General features: G+C 36.9%; 1 protein-coding gene and 1 long non-coding RNA gene across 8 annotated transcripts in view; one reads left to right on the forward strand and one right to left on the reverse strand.

Annotated features, from left to right (window-relative positions):
* PTPRD (protein tyrosine phosphatase receptor type D) overlaps positions 1–24,242 on the forward strand; it is a 2,533,682-nt gene that overhangs the window by 2,372,397 nt on the left and 137,043 nt on the right. For all 7 annotated transcript variants that reach the window (XM_086415146.1, XM_086415152.1, XM_086415147.1 and 4 more), the window contains 3 exons: positions 1,377–1,586; positions 13,064–13,224; positions 23,045–23,157. In XM_086415146.1, the coding sequence (XP_086271272.1) occupies positions 1,377–1,586; positions 13,064–13,224; positions 23,045–23,157 (484 nt within the window). The remainder of the gene's footprint in view (positions 1–1,376; positions 1,587–13,063; positions 13,225–23,044; positions 23,158–24,242) is intronic.
* The window catches only part of LOC147366908 (uncharacterized), a 1,139,839-nt gene continuing 1,128,466 nt past the window's right edge, over positions 12,870–24,242 (reverse strand). The window contains exons 17-21 of the long non-coding RNA XR_015169575.1: positions 22,378–22,569; positions 21,124–21,199; positions 19,996–20,217; positions 14,445–14,584; positions 12,870–13,340 (exon numbers count right to left, since the gene is read on the reverse strand). This is a non-coding gene — a long non-coding RNA (uncharacterized LOC147366908). The remainder of the gene's footprint in view (positions 13,341–14,444; positions 14,585–19,995; positions 20,218–21,123; positions 21,200–22,377; positions 22,570–24,242) is intronic.

The raw sequence follows: 24,242 nt of genomic DNA on the forward strand, positions 1-24,242 counted from the left end.
CTGAATTTATCATCAGATGGTCCAATTTTACTTAAGAAGTCTACTGTGGTTTTCATAAAAGAGCTTACATATTAAATAATTTTAATTGTATCAATAAACTCAAATTTTAACAGATTTGAGAACATTATAAATTAAATATTCAATAACATGGGCACAAATTATATATATAACCAAAAGAGTAACTTTTACATTTTTAGATTATAATTTTGACCAGCTTAGCGCATTTACAACTTTGCGTTAGAGACAAGTTTACCATCAGGTTCCTAACAGAAGCTCTTGGTATTTGCGTGTGTATAGTCTGCAGCTGTTACTATTTCAGAAGCCTGGCCTTCATTGTGTAAGGTCTCAGATACACAGTCTTCTCTATAGAGGTAGTAAAATAAATCAGCATTCTTTCAAAAAAACATTTAAGTTGCCTCTCATATTCAAAGGCATCTCAGACTGCTATAAACTTTCCCTAAGCCCTATAAAATATCAATATTTAATGGGAGCAGAGAGAACTTAGTCATCCTGTTGAAATTGTCATATCATTAACATGATTTTCTCCAAATAGTGACTGCAAAAACAATAGAGTGTCAAACCATAATTTGTACTTTTTTGTTCCTTTTCAAAATACATGAAGGATTTGTGTATATGCATGTTTATGTTTGTTTTGTTCTGGGTAATATAATTATTTTATCTCTAACCTGCCTTTATCACCTAGCTAGATAATTTAACATCTCCAGAGAGCTGTTAGCTCTGAAAAAACTTGCTGTCATGATAAATGCAAGGAATTGTACCCTAAATGGTTAATCAAGGAGACAAGTCAAGCCAAAAATTGTTAAATGACAATGTCTGTTTAAAATGTTAATTAAAAATTGGTCATCAAAGTCTATTTTATGCTTATTTGAGGGACTATACATCATACAAATTATGTCATTACTAAAAGCAATCTAACATGGTACTAATCTCTTCAAAATGTTGGTCTTTGACTTTATCTGAGGTTAGTACTTGTTTAATAAATCACAGTGATAAAGCCTGCATGACAGGCTTTTGTGAATCAAACTGACTTTTTTTCCATAGACAAGTTGTAATGCTTTCTTGTCCCTTGAAAGGATTTCATTAGAGTGGACAATGATGTGAGCTACCAGTAATGGATCTAATTGTGCTGTGTTTATAGCCTGAGCCTTGCAACTGCAATACAGTGTCTTACCTTACCAGCAGGGCAGGCATTTGGAAGGCAGACTGAGATTTAGTAATGCTGACACGCATGAGAAGTGGACACATTGTATTTGGGTGGTTCCCAGCCCTGAATTAATTTCCCTTATTAAACTGTCATTAAGTTGGGTTATTGTTGTTTACATTTCTTTCTCTGTTTCCCACTTTTTTTCTTTAAGTTGCTTAAAGAGATATCTAGGAAACGCAGAAGCCTCCGTCATGGAAGAGAAGTTGAATTAAAGCCATATATTGCCGCTCATTTTGATGTCCTTCCCACCGAGTTCACCCTGGGGGATGACAAACATTATGGTGGATTTACAAACAAGCAACTCCAAAGTGGTCAAGAATATGTCTTCTTTGTGTTAGCAGTGATGGAACACGCAGAGTCTGTAAGTGAAATGTGATGGCGTCCATCTTATTTTCTATGGTATTCTTAAATACGTTTTTCACCAGAATGTGGGGATATGGAGCTCCATGCATCCTAATTGTTTCTCGTGAGATGTAACTTAAATGTAGTAACAGGCTGTCTACTCTTTGAATGTTGCTGAGTAATCTGATTGTGATTTCATTACAAATAACGCTGTGTCTCTAATCACAGGACATTTAGTGGCTTTCTAGTTTATGAAGTCCAGATCAATAGTGCATGGTGCTGTTTGTTTCTTGTTTGTTTTTTCTTCTTATGGCATCTGTATCTCTTAATCCAAGACCCCCATCTTGCCGCAAGTGCCTTCTCACTCTCCACTGGTAACCCCTAGTCTGTTCTTTATATCTGTGAGTCTGTTTCTGTTTTGTTTCATTAACTTGTTTTACTATTTTAGAATCTTCATGTAAGTGATATCATATGGTATTTGTCTTTTCCTTTCTGACTTATTTCACTAAGCATGATTCTTCCTAGGGTCATCCATGTTGTTTAAAATGGATTCATTTTTTATGACTGAGTAATATTCCATTATATATATATATATATATATATTTATGTATGTGTGTATATATACATATATACACACACACACACATATGTGTATATATGTAGATCATATTTTCTTGACTCATTCACCTGTAATGATTAGAGATGTTGAGCATCCCTTCATGTGACTGTTGTCTGTATGTCTTCTTTCAAAACCGTGTCTATTTAGGTATTCTGCTCATTTTTAACATGATTATCTTTTTTTTTTTTTTAATACTGAGTTGTATGAGCTGTTTATATTTTGGATAAGGTGAGGTGAGGTAAAAGTCGTTCAGTCCTGTCCAGCTTTTTGCAATCCCATGGACTGTAGCCTGCCAGGCTCCTCTGTACATGGAATTCTCCAGGCAAGAATACTGGAGTGGGTTGCCATTCTCTTCTCCAGGGAATCTTCCCTACGCAGGGATCAAACCCAGGTCTCCCACATTGCAGGCAAATTCTTTACCAGGGAAGCCCTATATTTTGGATACTAAGTAGTTAGCAGTCTTGTCATTTGCAAATATTTTTCTCTCTTTCAGTAGGTTATCTTGTTTTGTTGATGGATGTCTTTGCTGTGCAAAGTTTAATTAGGTCCTTTTTTTCCTTTTTTATTTCTTTGGCCTTAAGAGATTAAAAAAAAGATATGATTTGTGTATTTCCTGCCTATATTCTCTTCTAGGAGTTTTCTGGTTTCAGGTCTTACATTTAGGTCCTTAATCAATTTTAAGATTATTTTGGATACAGTAAGGGAGGGAATAAGTGAGGGAATGTTCTAATCTCATTCATTTATATGTAATTGTCTAGCTTTCCTGGAAAATCCTATGGATAGAGGAGCCTGGTGGGCTGCAGTCCATGGGGTCGCTCAGAGTCGGACACGACTGAGCGACTTCACTTTCATTTTTCACTTTCATGCATTGGAGAAGGCAATGGCACCCCACTCCAGTGTTCTTGCCTGGAGAATCCCAGGGACCGGGGAGCCTGGTGGGCTGCCGTCTATGGGGTCACACAGAGTCGGACACGACTGAAGCGACTTAGCAGCAGCAGCAGCAGCTGTCCCAGCACTACTTATTGAAAAGACTATCTTTTCTCCATTATATATTCTCACCTCTGTGGTAAAATAGTTTACCACAGGTGCATGGACTTATTTCTCAAGTCTGTTTTCTTTTCCATTGATCTATTAGTCTGTTTTTCTGCCAATACCATGAGATTTTGATTACTACAGCTTTATAATGTAGTCTGAAGTCAAGGAGCATGATTCATCTAGCTTTGTTCTTTTTTTTTTTTCTCAATATCATTTTGGCTTTTCAGAATCTTTTGTCGTTTCATATAAATTTTAGGGTTATTTGGTTTTGGATCTGTGAAAAATGCCGTGGGTAATTTGATAGGGTTTGCATTAAGTCTGTGGATTACCTTCAGTAGTTTGGACATTTTATAATATTAGTTCTTCCAATCCTAGGACATGTGACATCATCCCAATTCTTTTTATCATTTTCAAATTCTTTCATCAGTGTTTTATAGTATAGGTCTTCAGAGTATAGGTCCTTCACCTCCTTGGTTAAGTTTATTCCTAGGTTTTATATTCTTTCTGATGCAGTTTTAAACAGGATTGTTTTCTTGCTTTCTCTGATAGTTCATTATTTGTATATAGAAGAGCAACAAATTTCTGTATATTAATTTTGTATCCTGCAAATTTATTGAATTCATTTACTACTAATAATATTTTTAGTTGAGACATGAGGGTTTTCTATATATACTATAATATCATCTAATATAGTGACAGTTTTACTTCTTCCTTTTCAATTTGGATGCCTTTTATAGGAATCTTAATGTGACACACGTCTGGATAGAAAGGTGACAGCTATCATTGCTCATCTCTTTTCTCATTGCTTATCCTCTTAAACTGACTGTTCTCAAATATGTGTGTGTGTGTGTGTGTGTGTGTGTATTTAAAACTAGGTATGTTGTTGCAAAATACCTAATAGACCTTAGCCTGTGTGATTACAATTGGAACTAACAAACTCTGAGATTAAACATAGTATATTTCCAAGTATTTGAAAAGATCCACTAAGAGGGGAGTGGTGATCGTATGTATTTTATTCTCCTAGAACGGCCAATGGGCCCATGGTGCTTTCTGCCCAGATTCAAGGGAAGTTCTTTCTAGGAAAAGGCAAGCATAGCCTGTATCTTAAATTATAGCAATTTACCAGTGACTTTATCAGTGAAAAGCCAAGGAAGTTAGAAAATAATTCAATAAAATAGAGGATTCCCAAGGTGCTCTAAATAAGGAGTTGTCTTCTTTTATGTAATTCATCTTGCTCTTACCTTGTTTTGTGCTTCAGTTGCTTTGAGTGTTAAAACGACGGAGAGAGAGGGCAAGAATGTAGATGCGAGGGAGGTAGATTTTGAAGTGGCTGGTCACATTAACATTTAATGTATATATTCTAAACTGTATCTTCTTTGGGGGCCTAAAACTGACAGGTATGGCAATTAGGTAGAGCCAGGCCCTTGCCCTCTGTAGGAAGTCTAAGATATATCAAAGATTTCTCCACATCAGGTATTAGCATATACAGTGGGGCTTCTCTTCAAATGACTGAAGGAATTCCCTCGTGGAAAATCAAAACACAAAGGCAGCCTTTCTGCCTGGTTTACCTTTGTACACAGGGTGTCACTTGAAAACAAAGTGACAGGCTTCCTGGAATTTTAATGTACGGATACGCTTTCTCTTTCTAGTTGAAGGTTTTCAGTCATAGCATCAAGGGCATGGGATGCTGGAATCATATTCTTTTTTAAAATTATTTTTAGATATTTAAAAGAAATTTTCTTTAAATAGCTCTAGGACATTTCCTAAAGCAAGTTCAGAGCATTGAGGTAGATCAGAGACTCCAGTGAAAAGGAAGTTCACCAGATCATGCACTGTCAGAGACTCTTGTTTCTAATGTCTCCCAAATGTTTCTACTAGTATTGGAAATTATCACCATATGAATAAATTTTATAATTAGCATTTCTTTCCTAATATAAGTTGTCTAAATTGCCCCTTTCTTCATCATCTTTTTCTACATCACTTTCAAAACTAACAGTATTTCCTTTGTTTTCTATGTTTTCATGTCAGCATTTATTAGAAGAGACTTGCATTCAACTAATATAATGTTCTTGTAGTGATACAGTCTTTTGTAAACTCCAGATTTCCATAAGTGATGAAAGGATGGGATGGTAATTTGGATACAGAAAATATCTACCTTCCCACCAGTGACGTGAGCTGTCCCCCAGTTAACTGCCTCATTAAGAGGATCAAAGGACTGGTTTAGAATGACTAACATTTAGCCTTTTCCATTACCCCCACATACTGAACAAATCTGTTTTTCATACGATTGGTATAATTTTACATTTTTCTTTTAATTTTCACATGTCTCTTGTTTCCTGATTTGGGTTGGAAATCGATGCACTTTGGGAAAAATCTCTGGTTAGATTTCTGTCTTGACTAATCAAGATTATTATCTCAAAGGCTCTTGGTAGAGAAGTTCACATCACAGAGTTTTGCTTACTTCAGTCTCCCAAATAGTTTGAATGTGACCTACAAAATAGGGGAAAATTTAAAGCAAAACAATTATATAAAAAATCATGTTTCTTGGATATAGAATGTATTTGCCAAGTCCTTTGTATAAATCCTTATACTGTACATATCTTTCCTTTTTTATCTATTTCTAAGAAGGTTTGGAATATATTGAGTTTTTAATCTTTTGAGGCCAATGGAAAATCTGAAAGTCAAGTCAATCTTTTTCTTGGACATATTGAGGAAAATGGGAAAGGAGACTAGCATATATGCATTTAGTGGGCATGTATTCTCCAGAATGACTGCTGAGCTTGTCCTACTTAAATTCAGAAAATATGCCCTACTTTTTTAAAAATGCAGACTGAAAATAGGTATATTTACTGATCGTGGAAAAATAAGTACACTGTCTCATGTTTTAATAATGTCAGTCATTTGACAAAAATGAGGATTTTATTCAACAAAGATTTTCTGGGAACCCACTAAATGCAAAAGTTCTGTACTGGCTGCTTTAAGCATACAAACAAAAATTATATCTAAATCTGTACCTTCAAGGAGTTTATAGTTTCATTAAAGAAAATAATGCATATACACAGATCAAAACACAATAGAGTTTGACCACTACCATTAAAAAACAAATAGGACTACATCAAATTGTTAAAATTACTTTACTTATGTTTTGTGAAATGACTGATTATTTCCAGTTAAGGAGAGAGAGCTTCAACGGAGACAAAATTTAAATGAGGTGTTGAAGATGAGTTGAATTTCAGGAGCTAAATGTTATGGAACTGGAGACAGCAAAGAGAAAATAGAGCATTTTGGTAGTAGTAGCAAGACGTCTATTTTTATAGAATATGTTAAAGCAAGAGAGTTCCAGAAAAACATCTATTTCTGCTTTATTGACTATGCCAAAACCTTTGACTGTGGATCACAATAAACTGTGGAAAATTCTGAAAGGGATGGGAATACCATACCACCTGACCTGCCTCTTGAGAAGCTTGTATGCAGGTCAGGAAGCAACAGTGAGAACTGGACATGGAACAGACTGGTTCCAAATAGGAAAAGGAGTACGTCAAGGCTGTATATTGTCACCCTGCTTATTCAACTTATATGCAGAGAAATGCTGCATCATGAGAAACTCTGGGCTGGATGAAACACACGCTGGAATCAAGATTGGGGGGAGAAATATCAATAACCTCAGATATGCAGATGATACCACCCTTATGGCAGAAAGTGAGGAAGAACTAAAGAGCCTCTTGATGAAAGTGAAAGAGGATAGTGAAAAAGCTGGCTTAAAGCTCCACATTCAGAAAACTAAGATCATGGCATCTGGTCCCATCACTTTATGGCAAATAGATGGGGAAAGAGTGGCTGACTTTATTTTTGGGGGCTCCAAAATCACTGCAGATGGTGATTGCAGCCATGAAATTAAAAGATGCTTACACCTTGGAAGGAAAGTCATTACCAACCTAGATAGCATATTAAAAGGCAGAGACTTTACTTTGCCAACAAAGGTCTGTCTAGTCAAGGCTATGGTTTTTCCAGTAGTTATGTATGGGTGCGAGAGTTGGACTGTGAAGAAAGCTGAGCATCGAAGAATTGATGCTTTTGAACTGTGGTGTTGGAGAAGACTCTTGAGAGTCCCTTGGACTGCAAGGAGATCCAACCAGTCCATCCTGAGGGAGATCAGTCCTGGGTGTTCATTGGAAGGACTGATGCTGAAGCTGAAACTCCAGTACTTTGGCCACCTGATGCAAAGAGCTGACTCAATTGAAAGGACCCTGATGCTGGGAAAGATTGAGGGCAGGAAGAGAAGGGGACGACAGAGGGTGAGATGATTGGATGGCATCACCAACTGAATGGACATGAGTTTGGGTAAACTCTGGGAGTTGGTGATGGACAGGGAGGCCTAGTGTGCTGCGGTTCATGGGGTCACAGAGAGTCAGACACGACTGAATGACTGAAGTGAACTGAACTGATGTTATATGTGGTAAAGTTAAAAAAAAAAAAAATTGTGGAGGCCCTTAAGACTAATGCTAAGATATCTGATTTTTATTTAGGAATCACCAGAGAGCCTCCTGAAGGTTTTACAGCTGCAGTTTAGCATAACAGCTCTAGTAGCAGTAGAGACTTCTAATGGAAAGAACTTGGTATGGTTTGGGTGAACATGAATGAGGTAATGAGAAAAGTGGTACTGTGCCAATGGAAGGACAACCTGAGGGTTGAGACTGGAGGGAACTGATCAGATAAAATCATTAAGTTTTCATTCCTAGATGTTGAGAGGAAAGAGAAATTAGCAAGTCAAAAGGAGGGTGTATCTGGAAAGCAGAAAAATAACCCGAAGTTCTTAATTTGAGGATAGATTTAGGGATCTCTAGGAATTGAATTTGGAAATGAAGGTGGGACTTAGCAGAGTTACTAAGTTCAGGACCATTAATGGGGAAGTGATCTACATGGTGGTTGGAAGTTAAAGCTTAGGGTCACCTTGCTACACAGGAGTGAAAAAGAGATGGCAGAGAATAGAATTTAAGAATACTGGCTCATAAGATGGATTCAGAAACAGTTAACAAGACATAGTCAGTTGGAAAGATCAGGAAGGATCTGTTGAGTATAGAATTAGAACCAAAAGAGAGCGTTTTTATTTTTTTTAATTCTAGAATAGCTAATTTACAATGTGTTAGTTTCAGTTGTATAGCAAAGTGATTCTGTTGTACATACCTACACGTATCTATTCCAGTTCAGATTATTTTCCCTTGTAGATTACCACAAGATATTGAGTAGAGTTCCCAGTCTTTGTTGGTTATCTATTTTATATACAGTAGTCCCTAACTAATTTATCCGTCTCCTGCTTCTTTCCCCTTTGGTAACCGTAGGTTTTTTTCTATGCCTGTGAGTCTATTTCTGTTTTCTAAATAGGGTCATTTGTATAATTTTTTTTTAATTAGCTTCCACATATGGAGTGTTATGATATTTGTCTTTCTCTTTCCAACTTTCTTCGATCAGTATAATCTCTAGGTCCAGCCATTTTGCTGCAAATGGCATTATTTTGATCTTTTTTATGCATGAGTAATATGTTGACGTGTGTATATATGTATTCTTTATTAATTTATCCAGCAACGTTTAAGTTACTCACATGTCTTGGCTATCGTAAATAGTGCTGCAGTAGACATTGCCATGTATGTAATTTTTTGAATTATACTTTTCTCTGGATAAATGTCTTAGAGTAGGGTCACTGTGTTATATGGTAGTTCTATTCTCAGTTTTTTAAGGCCCCTCCACAGTTCTGTTCTCCACTGGCTGCAGTTGACGTGCTCACTGACCAGTACAGGAGTGTTTGTTTATTTGTAGACTTTTTGGTGATGGCCATTCTGATTGGTTTGAGGTGGATACCTCATTCTAGTTAAGATTTGTCTCTAATAATTAGCACTGTTGAGCATTTTTTTTCATGTGCCACTTCGCCATCTGTATGTCTTCTTTGGGGAAATGTCTATTTGAATCTTCTGCCCTTTTTTAATTGGGTTGTTTGTTTCTTTGATATCAAGCTGTATAAACTGTTTAATTTGGAAGTTAATCCCTTGTCAGTCAGAAAGGAAAAAGTTTTTTAAAAAGGCTTGGTCAACTGTGGCTAATCTGGAAAAGGTGTCTGGATGTGTAAGAACTGTATAAGGTGAGATTAGCAAATGAGAAAATAGGATCTATGGTGGTGCTCGAGTGAGAAGAGGAGAAACAGGTTTTCTTTTTAATTGAAATAATAGTTGATTTACAATGTTGTATTAATTTCTGCTGTACAGCTAGTACCTCAGTTACATAATATATATATACATATATATGTGTATATATATATATATATAGAGAGAGAGAGAGTTGTTGATTAGTTGCTGAGTCATGTCTAACCCTTTGTGATCCCATGGACTGTAGCCTGCCAGGCTCCTCTGTCCATGGGATTTCTGGAGTAGGTTGCCATCTCCTTCTCCAGGGCATCTTCCCAACCCAGAATTGACCCTGCGTCTCTTGCAATGGCAGTTGTGAGCGTGTATATATGTATATACATAAACATATATATGTACATTGTTTCATTTTGGTTTATCCCAGGAGATTGAATATAGTTCCCGGCTATATACAGTAAGACCTTATTGTCTATCCATTCTAAATGTAATAGTTTGCCTCTACTAACCCCAAACTCCCCATCCAACCCTCCTCTCCTCCCCTTGGTAACACAAATCTGTTCTCTGTGTCTGTGAATCCATTTCTGCTTCAAAGATAGATTGATTTGTGTCATATTTTGGGTTCCCCATGTAAGTGTTATCATATGGTAACACTTTGTCGGACTTATTTCACTTAGTATAATAATCTCTAGGTCCCTCTATGTTGCTGAAAATGGCACTGTTTCATTCCTTTTTCTGGAGGAGGGCATGGCACCCCACTCCAGTATTCTTGCCTGGCAGATCCCATGGACAGAGGAGCCTGGTGGGCTACAGTCCATGGGGTTGTAAAGAGTCGGACACGACTGAAGTGACTTAGCACCTTCCTTTTTATGGCTGAGTGAGATGGCTGGATGGCATCACCAACTCGATGGACATGAATTTGGGTGAACTCTGGGAGTTTGTGATGGACAGGGAGGCCTGGCATGCTGTGATTCACGGGGTCACAGACAGTCGGACACGACTGAACGACTGAACCAAATATTCCATTATACATGTACCATTTCTTCTGTACCCATTCGTCTGTTGATGGACATTAGGCTGTTTGTTTCCATGTTTTGGCTATTGTGAATAGTGCTGCTGTGGACACTGGGGTGCATGTGTCTTTTTGAAATAGTTTTTTTCTGAATATGAAGAAGTGGGACTGCTGGATCATATAGTAATTCTATTTTTAGTTTTCTATGGAACCACCTTACTGTTTTCCATAGTGACTACTCCAATCCACATTCCCACCAACAGTGTAAGAGGGTTCCCCTTTTCCACACCCTTTCCAGCATTTATTATTTGTAGATTTTTTTGATGATGGCCATTCCGATCAGTGTGAGGTGATAGCTCATTGTAGTTTTGACTTGCATTTCTCCAATAATTAGTGATGTTGAGCATCCTTTCACGTGCCTGTTGGTCATCTGTATGTCTTCTTTGGAGAAATGTCTATTTAGGTCTTCTGCCCATTTGTTTATTGGGTTGTTTCTTTTTTTTTTTTTTTTCTTTGATTTATTTTTTAAAAAAAAAATCACATGCTCCCCATCCTGAACCCTCCTCCCTCCCAACCTCCCCATACCATCCCCCTGGGCCTTCCCAGCGCACCAGCCCCAAGCATCCAGCATCGTGCACTGAACCTGGACTGGCATCTCGTTTCATACATGACATTTCACATGTTTCAATGCCATTCTCCCAAATCTTCCCACCCTCTCCCTCTCCCACAGAGTCCATAAGACTGTTCTATACATCAGTGTCTCTTTTGCTGTCTCGTACACAGGGTTATCGTTACCATCTTTCTAAATTCCATATACATGCGTTAGTATACTGTATTTATGTTTTTCCTTCTGGCTTACTTCACTCTGTATAATAGGCTCCAGTTTCATCCACCTCATTAGAACTGATTCAAATGTATTCTTTGTAATGGCTGAGTAATACTCCATTGTGTATATGTACCACTGCTTTCTTATCCATTCATCTGCTGATGGACATCTAGGTTGCTTCCATGTCCTGGCTATTATAAACAGTGCTGCGATGAACATTGGGGTACACGTGTCTCTTTCCCTTCTGGTTTCCTCAGTATGTATGCCCAGCAGTGGGATTGCTGGATCGTTTCTTTTTGAGCTGTACGAGCTGTTAGATTATTCTTAATATGTGGGGCAGCTCATGACTGTGGACTGGTCTCTATTGGAAAAGACAGTATTTTAAAGAGGGGCAGAATCAAGAGAATTTTCTTCTAAGATAATCTAAAATAGGACAGAACAAAACTAGATATTAGAGAAGCAGAATTTATGTATATTCAGTCCCTTCCTTCACCAAGTAATTTTTTTGCATAAATCTTTCCAATGGTACTGAGGACTAATTGCCAAATATAGTGGTACATATTTAAAATGTACACTGTGATGATTTGATATATGGATTTATATATACACACTGTGAATGATCACCAAGATCAAGATAAGTAACTCCCTTGTGTGTATGGTGAGAAAGTTTAAGATCTACTCTCAGTAACTTTTAGGTATATGATACTGTGTTCTTTACTATAGTCACCTTGCTGCACAGTAGATCCTCAGAACTCATATTGTAATGTGTATTTCTCTGTCTGGCTTATTGTACTTAACATAATACCCTGCAGATTCATCCCTGTCATTGAAGATCTTGGCAGGATTTTCTCCTTTTGATGGCCAAATAATATCCCATTGTGTACATATGTATATCTGTGTATATATAATCACATTTTATTTGTCCATTCATCCAAAAGAAACTTTTAAGTTGCTTCCATGTGTTAGATATTGTGAGTGTATTGCAGAGAACACAAGTATGCAGATCTCTCTTTGAGACAGTGATTTCATTTTCTTTAGATATAAACCTAGGAGTGGGATTGCTGGGTTATATGGTAGTTTTATTTTTAACGTTTGGAGGAACCAAGAACTACTTTCTATAAGAGCTGTGCCAATTTACATTCCCCTCAGCAGTGTATAAGGTTTTCTTTTCTCTGTATCAGTTTTCTATTGGGACTAATCATATCAACCTCTGAGCAGTACTGTAATAAAATTATATAGAAACTGCTAAATCCTTTTAAGTCCTCAAAATTTTATGTTCTAGAAAGCCATATTATCACTTGCATATATCTTTCATCTATATAATTTGATCACTGAACTTTTCTTTTGACGTTTTAGACTTTAATGTGCAATACTTAAGACTGCACATATAAATATTATATATAGTATATAATGTATAATATATATTTCATAATATAATATTTAATGAAATACTTATATTTTGCTATATAAGTATTTACTGAGTGATTATATCTTGAGTTGGAACTATATATTTTTATTTTTCATATTGTATGTAATACATTGGCACAATGTAAGTTGCTCATTGAATATTTTGTGATTGGTTAATTTACTGGTACTTACACTTCATAAGATCGTTTGCTATTCCAATATATAGATCCCAGTGAAAAGGTATCTATGAAAATGAATACTAGCAAAAATTATTTCATTATGAAATAACTTTATAAAGAAATTTAGATTGCAAAACCTTTTTTCTTCCTTTCCCTCCACCTTTTACATAGTTTAAAACTACTATCATCAAATCCATAATGTCTTGAATCTTTGCTTCTTCTAATGCTAAAGACACTGTCTAGAAAGTCATTATTTTATAACTAACATAGACTCTGTTTTTCCTCAGAAGATGTATGCAACCAGCCCTTACTCTGATCCTGTTGTGTCAATGGATTTGGATCCACAGCCAATCACAGATGAAGAAGAAGGCTTGATTTGGGTTGTAGGTCCTGTGCTCGCAGTGGTCTTTATCATCTGCATTGTCATAGCTATTCTTCTTTATAAAAGGTAGGTTTGCCCTACGCCTCTGTTGCAGTCTTGGGGGCTGCCTTGTTTTTAAGGACTTTATCATCCTTCCATGGTCATTATGTGGTTGATCTTGGTAAAAATATTTCCAGTAATCACTGGGGGGAGAAATGTATCCATTAGTGTTAGAACAAAATATAAGGACTGAGCTCATTCAGTGTGTGGTATAGACGCTGTTGCCCAGCAGGCATAGATCCAGTCTCCATCTTCTGAGGTGCTTACACAGTATGAGTTCTTTGCATGACAGTTGAGACGTTGTTACATTCGCAAGCAGATAATCCGAAGCAAATTAGATCATTAATTGCTCCATACCAGTACTATACTATTAAACTTGCCCGAGTACTGAGATTTTGTTCTGTAGCTATTTCTCAAAATTTAGCAAAAGTAGCTAAAAATTGAAGATCAAAGAAAGAAAAGAGAGGAAGAAGATGAACTTTTTTTCCCTTTCCCATTTTTGTTCTAATGCTTATTCCACATCTTCAGTATTGAATTCTCATCTGTGTCCAAGAGGAAATCCAAGGTACCATTTTCCTTCTTAGTGTCTTTGACTACAGGTGGGATGCAAATAATCCACACTAACCCATATTTTCTATTGTGCTGTTTTGTCAATCCTATATCTGTCTCCATTACATGTAAGATTTTGTCCCCTAGGTCCCTGCTCAGTTGGATAGAAAACACAGTAATGATTTTTCCTCTAACTTCTTCCTGAACTAAAAAAATATAATATTCAAAGTGACTGAATTACCTTCCTTTATATCAGTTTTTCTTCCAATCCAAATTTTATTGTCATGCAATTCAATCTGTGTTCCTGCTTTCCTTTGTAGTGTGTCATCTTTTAGAACGCTACTGTGAAGGTACTCTCTTCCTTCTACTGCAAGATAATTTCTCTTTGAGACCTGAGTTTGATTCCTGTGTCAGTAAGATCCCCTGGAGAAGGAAACGACAACCCACTCCAGTATTCTTGCCTGGAGAATGCCTATGGACACAGGAGTCTGGTGGGCTATGGTCCATGGGGTCTCAAGAGTTGGACACGTCTTAGCAACTAAACCACCATCCATCACCATAACCTTGACCTTCAAAATTAGATGAGAATGTCTTCATTTTGATTCTTGCTTACATGTTTACTCTGACAATCTTATCTTCATTATTTCTTTTTCCTACTCCTGTAACTCTTTTCATTGGTTTACATTAATTGTTCCTACCTGCATTCCTTTGTTCTCCAAATAGATCTTTTTTTTTTTCTTTTCCCTAAGCTCTTCTCTTGATTCAAAACAGTACTTTTCAAGACACTGCTCCTTTGACTAGCTCTCTTCTGAGGGTGTTTTCCAATCACATTCCAGGGCTGAGGAAAAGTCAAGTTGAAGAAGTTTACAATCCTAGTGCATTAAATTACCTATCCTCTTTCAGAATTAGAAAGAATGAAGATAATCATTATTTTTCCTAATTATTACCATTACTCAATTGTCCACTCCCTACAATGGCTGAAAAAGCAAATGATTGAAGGCCAGAATATCTTAGTTGATGGTTCAGTCACCCCCTTCCAGTCTGTATCTTATCAGTGTGTCTGGTAAGGAGCCTGTTGTATTTGATCACTTGTGTCTTGTGTAAGAGCTAAGGCCTGAAAGCTCAAGGTTCCCACATGCCCCAGAACAGTAAAAGATCCCATGTGAGTCCAGGCAGGCAAGAGCTAGTACCCTTTGCTTCTTATGTACTGCACTTATTACCAAAAGAGAATACAATAAGAAAAAAGTAAAAAATATATGTTTTACAGAAAACGACTATATGTTGACATCCTGCTGTGGGGTCAGAGCAGAAAATTGCTTGTTGACAACTGCGTTTCTAGATCACATCACATGACATTTGTTATGACTCAGAATGAAAAAGATGCTTACTTTTTTAAAGTTGTATTTCATGAGGATCTATCTGGCTATCATTAAGTCATGCCATTTAATAGATATGTGCATGGCCTTGTAAACTAGTTACGTAAATATGGAGAAATAAGATTCTAACTTTGGTAATTAAGTTTTCTTTATCCACGTGTGCTTGAAAAATAACAACTCACTTTTTAATGTTTCCTAATCCTACAAAAAAGGCATCATATTTAAAGATATTATGGCTATTTAAGTTGCATTTTAGTGTATGCATATGTGAGCATTGTCTAAAGCAATTGTTGGGAAATGCACACACTCAAATGCTAAGTATATTTAGCTAACCATCTGAAAGCCCATGAAGCATTTCTGAAATAGAAATGCTTGCTTTAGCAGTAAAGAACATTCCTGACTGGAAACTCAAGTAGACCCAACAATGTCCTTCCTGATTATCATGAAACAGTTCAAGAGGAAATCTTCTGTAGGCAATGAATAGTGTCTCTAATAGCTTGGAATCTGAGCAAAGAAAAGTATATAACAAACACTATACCTCTCTTTTTAGGTGCTTTTCAGTTTATACACAGGTCATTGGTAATCACTCAGAATTGATTATCATCAGTATTAAAGTATTTTACTTTCTGTATGCAAATAATACTTTAATTAGGGGATGAGTATGTAATACTGCTGACTCACAGTATCTTGATAATCCTGTTGGTAATATACACCTGTTTACAAGACTACCTCTGTTAGGAATAGGTCTATAGCTGTGGATGGTTCGTCCATATGAAAATATAAATCTCACTGAGTTGGTTGAGGAGATTTACTTCTATTAATTATAGTAATATGGAATAGCAGTTATTTTCATTTGCATTCTGTTCATTTGACTTTGTTTTAAATGTGCTAAAACCCATAATACATTGATAATCAATAACAAAACATATCACTGAGGCTTTGTAAGGGTCATAAAGGGCCATCAGAATAGTATTAATGAAATGTTTGGTAGGTTTTGCTAATGTTCCTGCACTAAGTTTTTTTTTTTTTTTTAATTCTGGACTGTATCTGTGATACATGTGCAGTGATTTAACAGTTTACACTTCAGAGAGAAGATGAAGCAAAGTTTAGAAAAAAAATAAATTAGGAAGCAGGTAACCTGAGTTCAAGTCCCAGCTTTTAACTAGCGGCTGTAGGGGATAGAAAGTCATGCTAGCACTCCAGGCCCTGGTTTCTTCACTTCTAAAACAAGTACATAGATTAGATAATGGACCTTTTTTAAATATGAGAACCTAAAAAGTCAACTAATAGAATTAACATTGTATTATTTTTCCCTTCAGTGCATGTGTATGTTTTCTAAATGACTCCATGTTGCCCTTCATCTATCTTCCCCTACAAAGAAAAAAGAATTCATAAAGTAATTGAATGTTATTTGATGTTCATCTACCCTGCACATCTGTAAGACTTTTCAACCATTACTTCTAAAACTGTTCAGGGATTATTTCTATAGAAAATATTCTTTAAATCTATGAAAAGCATTTCAAGATGGATAAGTATTTGTTGTATACTATGAAAGGGAAAAAATGGATTAGGATGTTAGAAAGCACTAAGGCACGGTTTAGACCAAATTGTCATTCTTCAGTAGTAATAGTCTAATGTGAGTGGACACTGTAGAGAGTAAATAATTTCCATCCCCACCTCTGACGTTCATGTGTGAAGACCATGAGGAAGATGTGACTAAGGTGTAGACCTTTCCTTTTTCTCCTTTTCCCAGATCCCACAGTGGCTCCCTGTGGACTCTAATCTTCTTTTTGAATCAGCCCTACATGCATTTCCATGGTATCATCAAGGAACAAACTAGAGTCCAGACTATTTTGAGATGCTATGAAGAAATAGGCATCCACACCGGGCTGTGCCTTCCTACTCATTCCACAGGCACTTGTCTTGACCCAGCAAACTCACTCACGCTTTAGAAGCTAAAATCCACTTACTAAATGAAAGCCTTTCTGAGTGTCCACCTCGTGTCCTCTTTCTTTTAGCAGTTAAGGCTGCCTTAGGGTCCCCTTCTCTACGCTTCTAAAGCACTTTCTGCTTATCTTTATCATAGAACCTACCACATTACTGCCATTGCCCATTTCCATGGCTTTCTGTGCCCTCTAAACTGTAGGTCAAGGACTCCGTCTTATTCCTCATGGTATTATTTCCTTGTGCCAAGGCAAGTGCATGGCACAGAGGGCTACTGATAATCAAATTTTTAGTGATAGATAAACTTCCCTCCTCTTATTTATTCCATCTCTCATTATCACCTTCATCTTGACTGGCAAGAGCTGTAATGAAATCCTTAGCCTGCAAGTTAAAATCCAAAAGATTTAAACTCATAGATATTTGCACAAAATATGTCCCCATGTGCAGTAAGGCTGACGTTTCTGTGGCAGAGGAATGACGTGGAGCGTGTGCAGTGGTTCATCCTAGTATTCAACAGCCTTTTCATGTACAAAACTGGCAATTCACAAAGTATTTCACTCTGTCAGAGAAATAGGTTTTCTTACAAGGGATTCACAGATGACGTCACTGATTAAAAATAAGCCAAGTTAGGAACACTGTAGGATTTTTAAAAACTTGGCGTAACTAGCTAAACCACTTTAAGAATCAAAAGAACCTGTGTGTCTGATATCATTTTCATTATTCACTTTGTATGGGTGTGTGTTTGTACAGTTTAAATGTGGACTTTGTACTTTTCAAAAGCTATGGACTGGATTACCTTAAGGGAAGATATTGTAGCAATCTGGGTATATAGTTCCTTGGCAATGAGGTAGACCTGGTACCTTTGTTTCTTGCGATTGAGAACTCACAAAACATTTTGCAGTTTGTCGCAACATGAGGACTGTTTAGATGATGAATTCTTTTTAGGTGAAGGTTATACTTTCTGCATAAAGAACATGGTTAAACAGTCATCATCATCACAGGTGAAAGTGCCAATGAGAGCGAGCTGGAAGTGTTCACGTACAGTAGTGCGCCTGTGACTAGGAACATACGGGGCATGTCAGTGGCTGGTAATAAATTGCTTTTCTGGATTAGCACAGCTATATAGATGGGTTATGCTCTGTAGATATAATGATGAGTATTATATTTTCCAACACTGACAATGTATTTAAGCTTTTACTTGAAAAAGAAGATTTATAATCAATCACCTTACTTGCCAAAATGTGTTTGAAGAACTCATCTCTGCCACTTCTTACCTTGTGGTGTATTATACAATTGTGCAAATTCTTCTGCAGGGCAGTGCAATTTGCAGGTATTTTAAAGGAACGATGTACCTCTTAACAGAAGCTTGTTTTTAATGAACTAAATTTCTTATGTGGGATAATGTTATATTCCCATTAAGTGCATTAGTTGTTGTCTCATGGCATGTTTTTTAAAAATCAAATATCTCTACCATAAAACTCTTCCTAGGATATAATTAATTGTGGTAGTGTTTTGTAGGTTGATGAATAAAAGTGAATCTGACATTAATACACACACAAATGCTTAGCCATGTACTCTCATGTCCTCCATTTGCGTCATGATTGATTAGAGGCCTTGAAATATTTTGATATGCTATCATTTTCTAATGTGTGTCAGTGTATGTCCCTAATTTTGAGCTGTTAAATCTTGGTTGTCATGGTTACTCTCGTTACCATTGGCCAACTAACATTTAGCCTCTCTTTTTCTTTTTTGCTGCATTAAATTGGAGCAGTAAACCTGACAGGTGAGGAATAGAGAACAATCCCCTTTAATGCTCAGTGCAAAAAAAAAAAAAAAGCAAAACACACAGGTAGACTTTGGAGGTATTGAGGGGGTAATGGTGGAGGTTGGATATAAAAGATGAAACTGGCAAAGGGAACGTGGACAATGCCTAGGTATAAAAAGTAATTTTTATATTAAAATGACTCAGGAAGAGGTAGTTTATATATGATGTAAAATAGATTAAATTTAGAAGGTAGTAAAACCTGTCTCTGAGTTTTGTTTGTAGTCAAGGTTAACTGAGCATTTGTATGTGTTAATGTGAGTCATTTTCGTTTTGTTTTGTTTGTTTTTACTGAAACTATGATCTCAAGACCCTTTGTACAGGAATACTAACATTTTTATACCCTGCTAATATTGACGGCAGTACTTTAGTAAAAATTTATATTTAATTCCAAATTGTTTTCCCTGTCCTCCAGCCTTGAAGAATAGTAGCAATAATAATCATTCCTATATTGCTTGCTTATTTACTGATCAGTCCAAGCTAACCTTTCAGCTTTCTAACACACACACACATATGTATGAATTCCTGATTAAAATTAAGCAAAGGACCTCGATGCCCATCTAACCTGCCTCCCTTCCAGTGTTGTATTCCAGTGGTTCTCTATGGAGACAAGTAGCAAGAGCATCAGCATCACCTAGGAACTTGATAGAAACACAAATTCTTGATCCCACTGACCTCAGACCTACTGAATCAGAAACTCTGGGGAGTTGGTCCAGCAGCCTGTAGTTTAACAAGCCCTCTTGGGTGACTCTGATGCATACCAGAGAATCACCACTACATTATTTTCCTTAAAACCACGTAACACTGGTCAACAAGCTGTGTTACACTTTCACTGACAGCAAACTGAGTACCTCAGAGAAGCTGTGCTTGTTATTAATCCAGCAGGAAAACACACGCAAATAGTTTTTTTAAGGCAAAAGTCAAAACACTTTGAATCCACTTAATATACTCAGAGATCTACCTCTCACTATAAAGCTGTCCACATTTCACAATTTCATCACGACCTTCTTGTTCTATCAAGAGAGTTGGACCAAAACTTAACATCATCTAACCCTCCTCCCGTTTTATAAGTGAAGAAATTACGTGTTAGGTTTGTAGTTGACTTACCCGAGGAGGCACAGACAAATAGTGGCAAAGTTGGGCTTCCTTCTTGAGGATGTCAGAATCGTTGTGAACTGATTTCTTTGAAATCTCTATTAAATGAATACATTTCTTCCAAAAGCCTCTATGTATATGTCTGAATATTTTTGTTCCAAATACAGTAGTTACGATCTTCCACACCATGTCCCTGTGTTTTTGTTCCCCACTTCATATGTAGAGCAGGTGAGACTAGATGAAAATAAAACCCCACTGTGACCACAGAGCAGTGTTTTTGTTGTACATTATTCACAGCCCAGATAAAAACATTTTTATACAATTAGCATTTACTGCCATATCTGAAATGTCATGTGCTTTTCTATTTTCTTTTCACGCAGATAATGCCTGCCCATGGTAGATACTTCTCGCTGTAAGAAATAAACTTAGCCTAGGAATTTATAATTCTGATAGAAAAAAATAGCAAGGCAATATTCAAAATCTGTTTCTAGTCACTATTTGTTATTTTTTTCTAATTGAGAATAATGAGATCTCTGAAAACTTATAGAAAAAAAGAAATGTCACTGCTGATGTTCATACTGGGCTTGCTTTAGACCATTATATGCCATTTAATACTTTGTAACAGTAAATTTCATCTTTAAAAACAATCGTTGTTTCTGATGATGATCGAATTCTTCATCCTGCAAATCTTCCTTAGAAATTCTTTGTTAGAAAACTCACATTTTAACACATTTCTGTTTAGAAACCATGCGGTAAAGTGTGGGCAGTCAGAATTACCCGTGCAGTGATCATCACAACAAGATGAAGCAGGATGAAATTTAAACAGCTGATGTTCCTTAGCTGGCTAGGAGTTTTGGAAACTGGTTTCTTAGAGATTATCTTATTTCGACAGATTGAGGGAAAAGTTAGTTGTTAAATGTCAGGACACCCCTCCCACTTGTTACAAGAGCAACTTGTCATTTTAGTCTCATGATCTGGGTTTTCCAAGACTCACTGGGCAACAAGATAGGATTTTAGCTTTCCTGGTACCAAAGAAATTGACTAAATGTCTTTGCAGAGTATTCTTTTTTCTCCCTCTGCCTCACTGCCACTCAATCTGGCCTCAGCACAACAGAAGATAAGGAGGATGTCCCCCAATACCTGTAACAGTGTCTCCTTGCCCAGATATTTCTTCACGTGGCTTCCATAACACTGCAAGACAGACTGTAGAGCCATTCTGAAAAGGGATACAAATCCAGATTTTAGGCATCATATCTGGCACATAAGTGAAAAAAAAAAAATGTGCCAGACTGTGAAAAGACCAAAACCTGAGAAGGGCTACTGGGATTACTTGGAAAAGACCAACCATATGTTTGTTACACTTGAGATTGATTGACTGGCCAAACTTGGTGGTGTTTTGTTAACCAATTTATCTTCGATAGTAAAGCATGTCTCTGTGTCATGAGGCTAATACCCACAGCATCAACACAGTCCCATTTTCTACTCTGCAAGTGGTTGTCCTCTCCTTTCACATTGTCTTCTTAGCCCCTTTTTCTCTTCATTCTCATATAACTCTCACCAGCTTTCCATCTCTTCTTTTTCTTTCCTTCTCATTTTCCACTCCATATAACTGGAGCTGCCAGTTCCTCTGACATGCCTCCAATTCACTGCTTTCCTCTGACTGGTAGTATGTTTGGCAGTACGCTCTGTCCTAAGGCTATACTTGAGAATTTTAGGTAGAAACAGTAAATCCTGAGACAGGTTAATCCAAGGTTCTGAGAGAAGAATGTGTCTTAACAGGACTCACCCCCCAAAATTCATCGCACTGAGAACATTTTGCCAAAGGCATTGCACTTGAGCAAATCAAGTATACTTTCCCTTCGCATCAGTCTTCCCTTCATCCTCTGGTTGGTTTCATTCTATACAGATGAGCAGAGATGGGAAGAAAGGCTATTTAACAGGAGCCCTCTAGCTAACCATGGAACGACCTGGGTGGCATTGAATGAGAGCCCATTGCCACAGCAACACTAATGAGCTGTACCACAGTCATATCCAAAAGGGACAGAGAGAGTTCCTACCCACTGCTGCCCCTTCCTCCCAGATAAGAATGTCTTTGCTCTGAGCAGGATGAGATGCTAAAATTATGACTCCAGCCTGGAGATTGCTATAATCTGTATTGGGAAGAAACCACTGTTTGAAAAGTTCTCCCTTAGTTAAGTGAGTTTTTAATCTAATTCAACTAAAGGAAAGTATTTAGGTACCACTCTGTGTCCAAAGCGACTTAGCAGCAGCAGAAGCAGCTGTGATTATTTGTCTGGAAAAAACATGGATAAAGCAGTCTTATGAAAAGCCTGACATTTGTTGCATAGACATTTTTTAAAATTACATCATGACACCTTAAGCAAAGATACTTACCTTGACACCATAAACAGGCAACATGGCTTTTTCCTTGGAATTTAAAAGAGAAAAAGGATGCTGGTTTGGTGTGGTCCTGATTCTCCTTCCACATATTAGGGTAACTTGAACTCTTAGAAATACACTTCCTGCATTTATCTGGTTATGGGAAAACCCAATGCAGGTCCACTTTGTAGTCACTGGTCATGAATCCTGCAGGAAAAAGGAGGGGGGCAGATTTAGCTGTTTAGCTTGAGGCCAAGTAGTTTCTGAGTTTATTTCCATGGTAACTACAATCATAGTATTGGTTATTAGGGTTACTCTATCCTTTTCCTCCCAAAGAGAACTAGTGGACAAGGAAGAAAAGCTGAACAAGTTTCCAAACCTATCTCACTGGCACCTCCAAGGCAGAGTCTCTGAATTATTTAATTCTAGAGCTAAAGGAGGACTTACAGATCATCCACTTAAAATTTTCAGACGTGAGGAAATACTGTAGGCCAGGAGAGAAAAAAGTTAGCTTAACAAAGTCAGAAAGGTCAGAAAGTTTTAAAACTACAAATGGGGACGGGGGTGGGGGGGAAGGAGTGGGGAAGGGTAGAGTGGCAACACATACATAATCGTTTACTTTTTTAAATCGGTTTCAGTTTTTTTGGTTGTTTTATTCTTAAATTTTATTCTCTCCCTATAGGAAGAGGGCAGAATCTGACTCTAGAAAGAGCAGCATACCAAATAGTAAGGAGGTCCCTTCACACCATCCAACAGACCCAGTAGAACTGAGGCGCCTTAATTTCCAAACACCAGGTAAGAAGCACGACTCATCTTGTCCAGAACACAGTGTTTCCTGAAAGTTTTATAGCCCCAATGACACCGCCATGAGAGGTGACTGTATCACTTGATTTCTAACAGTTGTTTATCTTCCTTATTATTACTGAGACTCAGCAGAACATATGTCTTGAAAGGAAATTATATTCTTTGTGAAAATCTGAGGTGGGGTGGAAAGAGGAAAAAAATAATTTTTCCTTCAAGTTTTGGAAAACCTAAAGTCTTAAAAATATTTGCCATTTTTATGAGCTTATTAGCACAGTTGATTATTTTCAATGACACCTATCTGGAAAGAATCCAGTTTCTTACCTTATAAAGTGAATGAGTAGATGGATGGAATGTTACCTCATTCATCTCATTGGGAAACAATACATTTTTTTTAATCTATTTCTCTATTAATTTGTGTCTGTGTTATTCTGAAAGAAAGGGGAAGGGAAGAGAAAAACAAGGGAAAAAATTGTATGTTACCTTTACTAAATTTCACTAACCAGTTTAAGTTTCTTGCTGAGGAGATGCTCAGAGTGATTGAGGATAAGACATATATGCTTGTTTCTTAAAGAACATTAAGTGCTTCAACAGAGGAAAAATATTATTCCTGCTGAGGGGTGTTTTGTTCAGCATTGTTACTGCAAGGCTAACTCCATTTTGCCTTTTTTCACCTAAATCTTGTTTATGCCAAAATGATGAATGGTAGAGAGAGCTAAACTATACAGCTGAGTGGCATTGTCTCAGTACCTAATGAAAATGAAAAAAATTAAAGAGCTGATCTAAGAAGTCCATTTGATGACAATTTGATGTTAGTATTGTATCCCAAATTGTTTGAAAGTTTTGTGTCAAATGGATATTCTACTCATTATGGTATACCACAGATTTACTACACTGCACATTTTCTGTGAATTGCTTGGAATTGAAAGGGCACAGTTTACTGTATTTACCATATGTGTGATTTTACACGTAGATATGCCATAGTAACTAGTAACTATCCAGTTAAAAGAAATGCATGGAATTTTAAACGTGGCTCTACCAATCACCATAGACGTGGGCTTTAAAAAAAAAAAAATCTC

The sequence above is a fragment of the Bos grunniens genome, chromosome 8 (assembly GCF_055505025.1).
Source record: "Bos grunniens cultivar Pamir isolate PY7600 chromosome 8, Bosgru_T2T1.0, whole genome shotgun sequence".
In the NCBI taxonomy this organism is placed as follows: domain Eukaryota; kingdom Metazoa; phylum Chordata; class Mammalia; order Artiodactyla; family Bovidae; genus Bos; species Bos grunniens.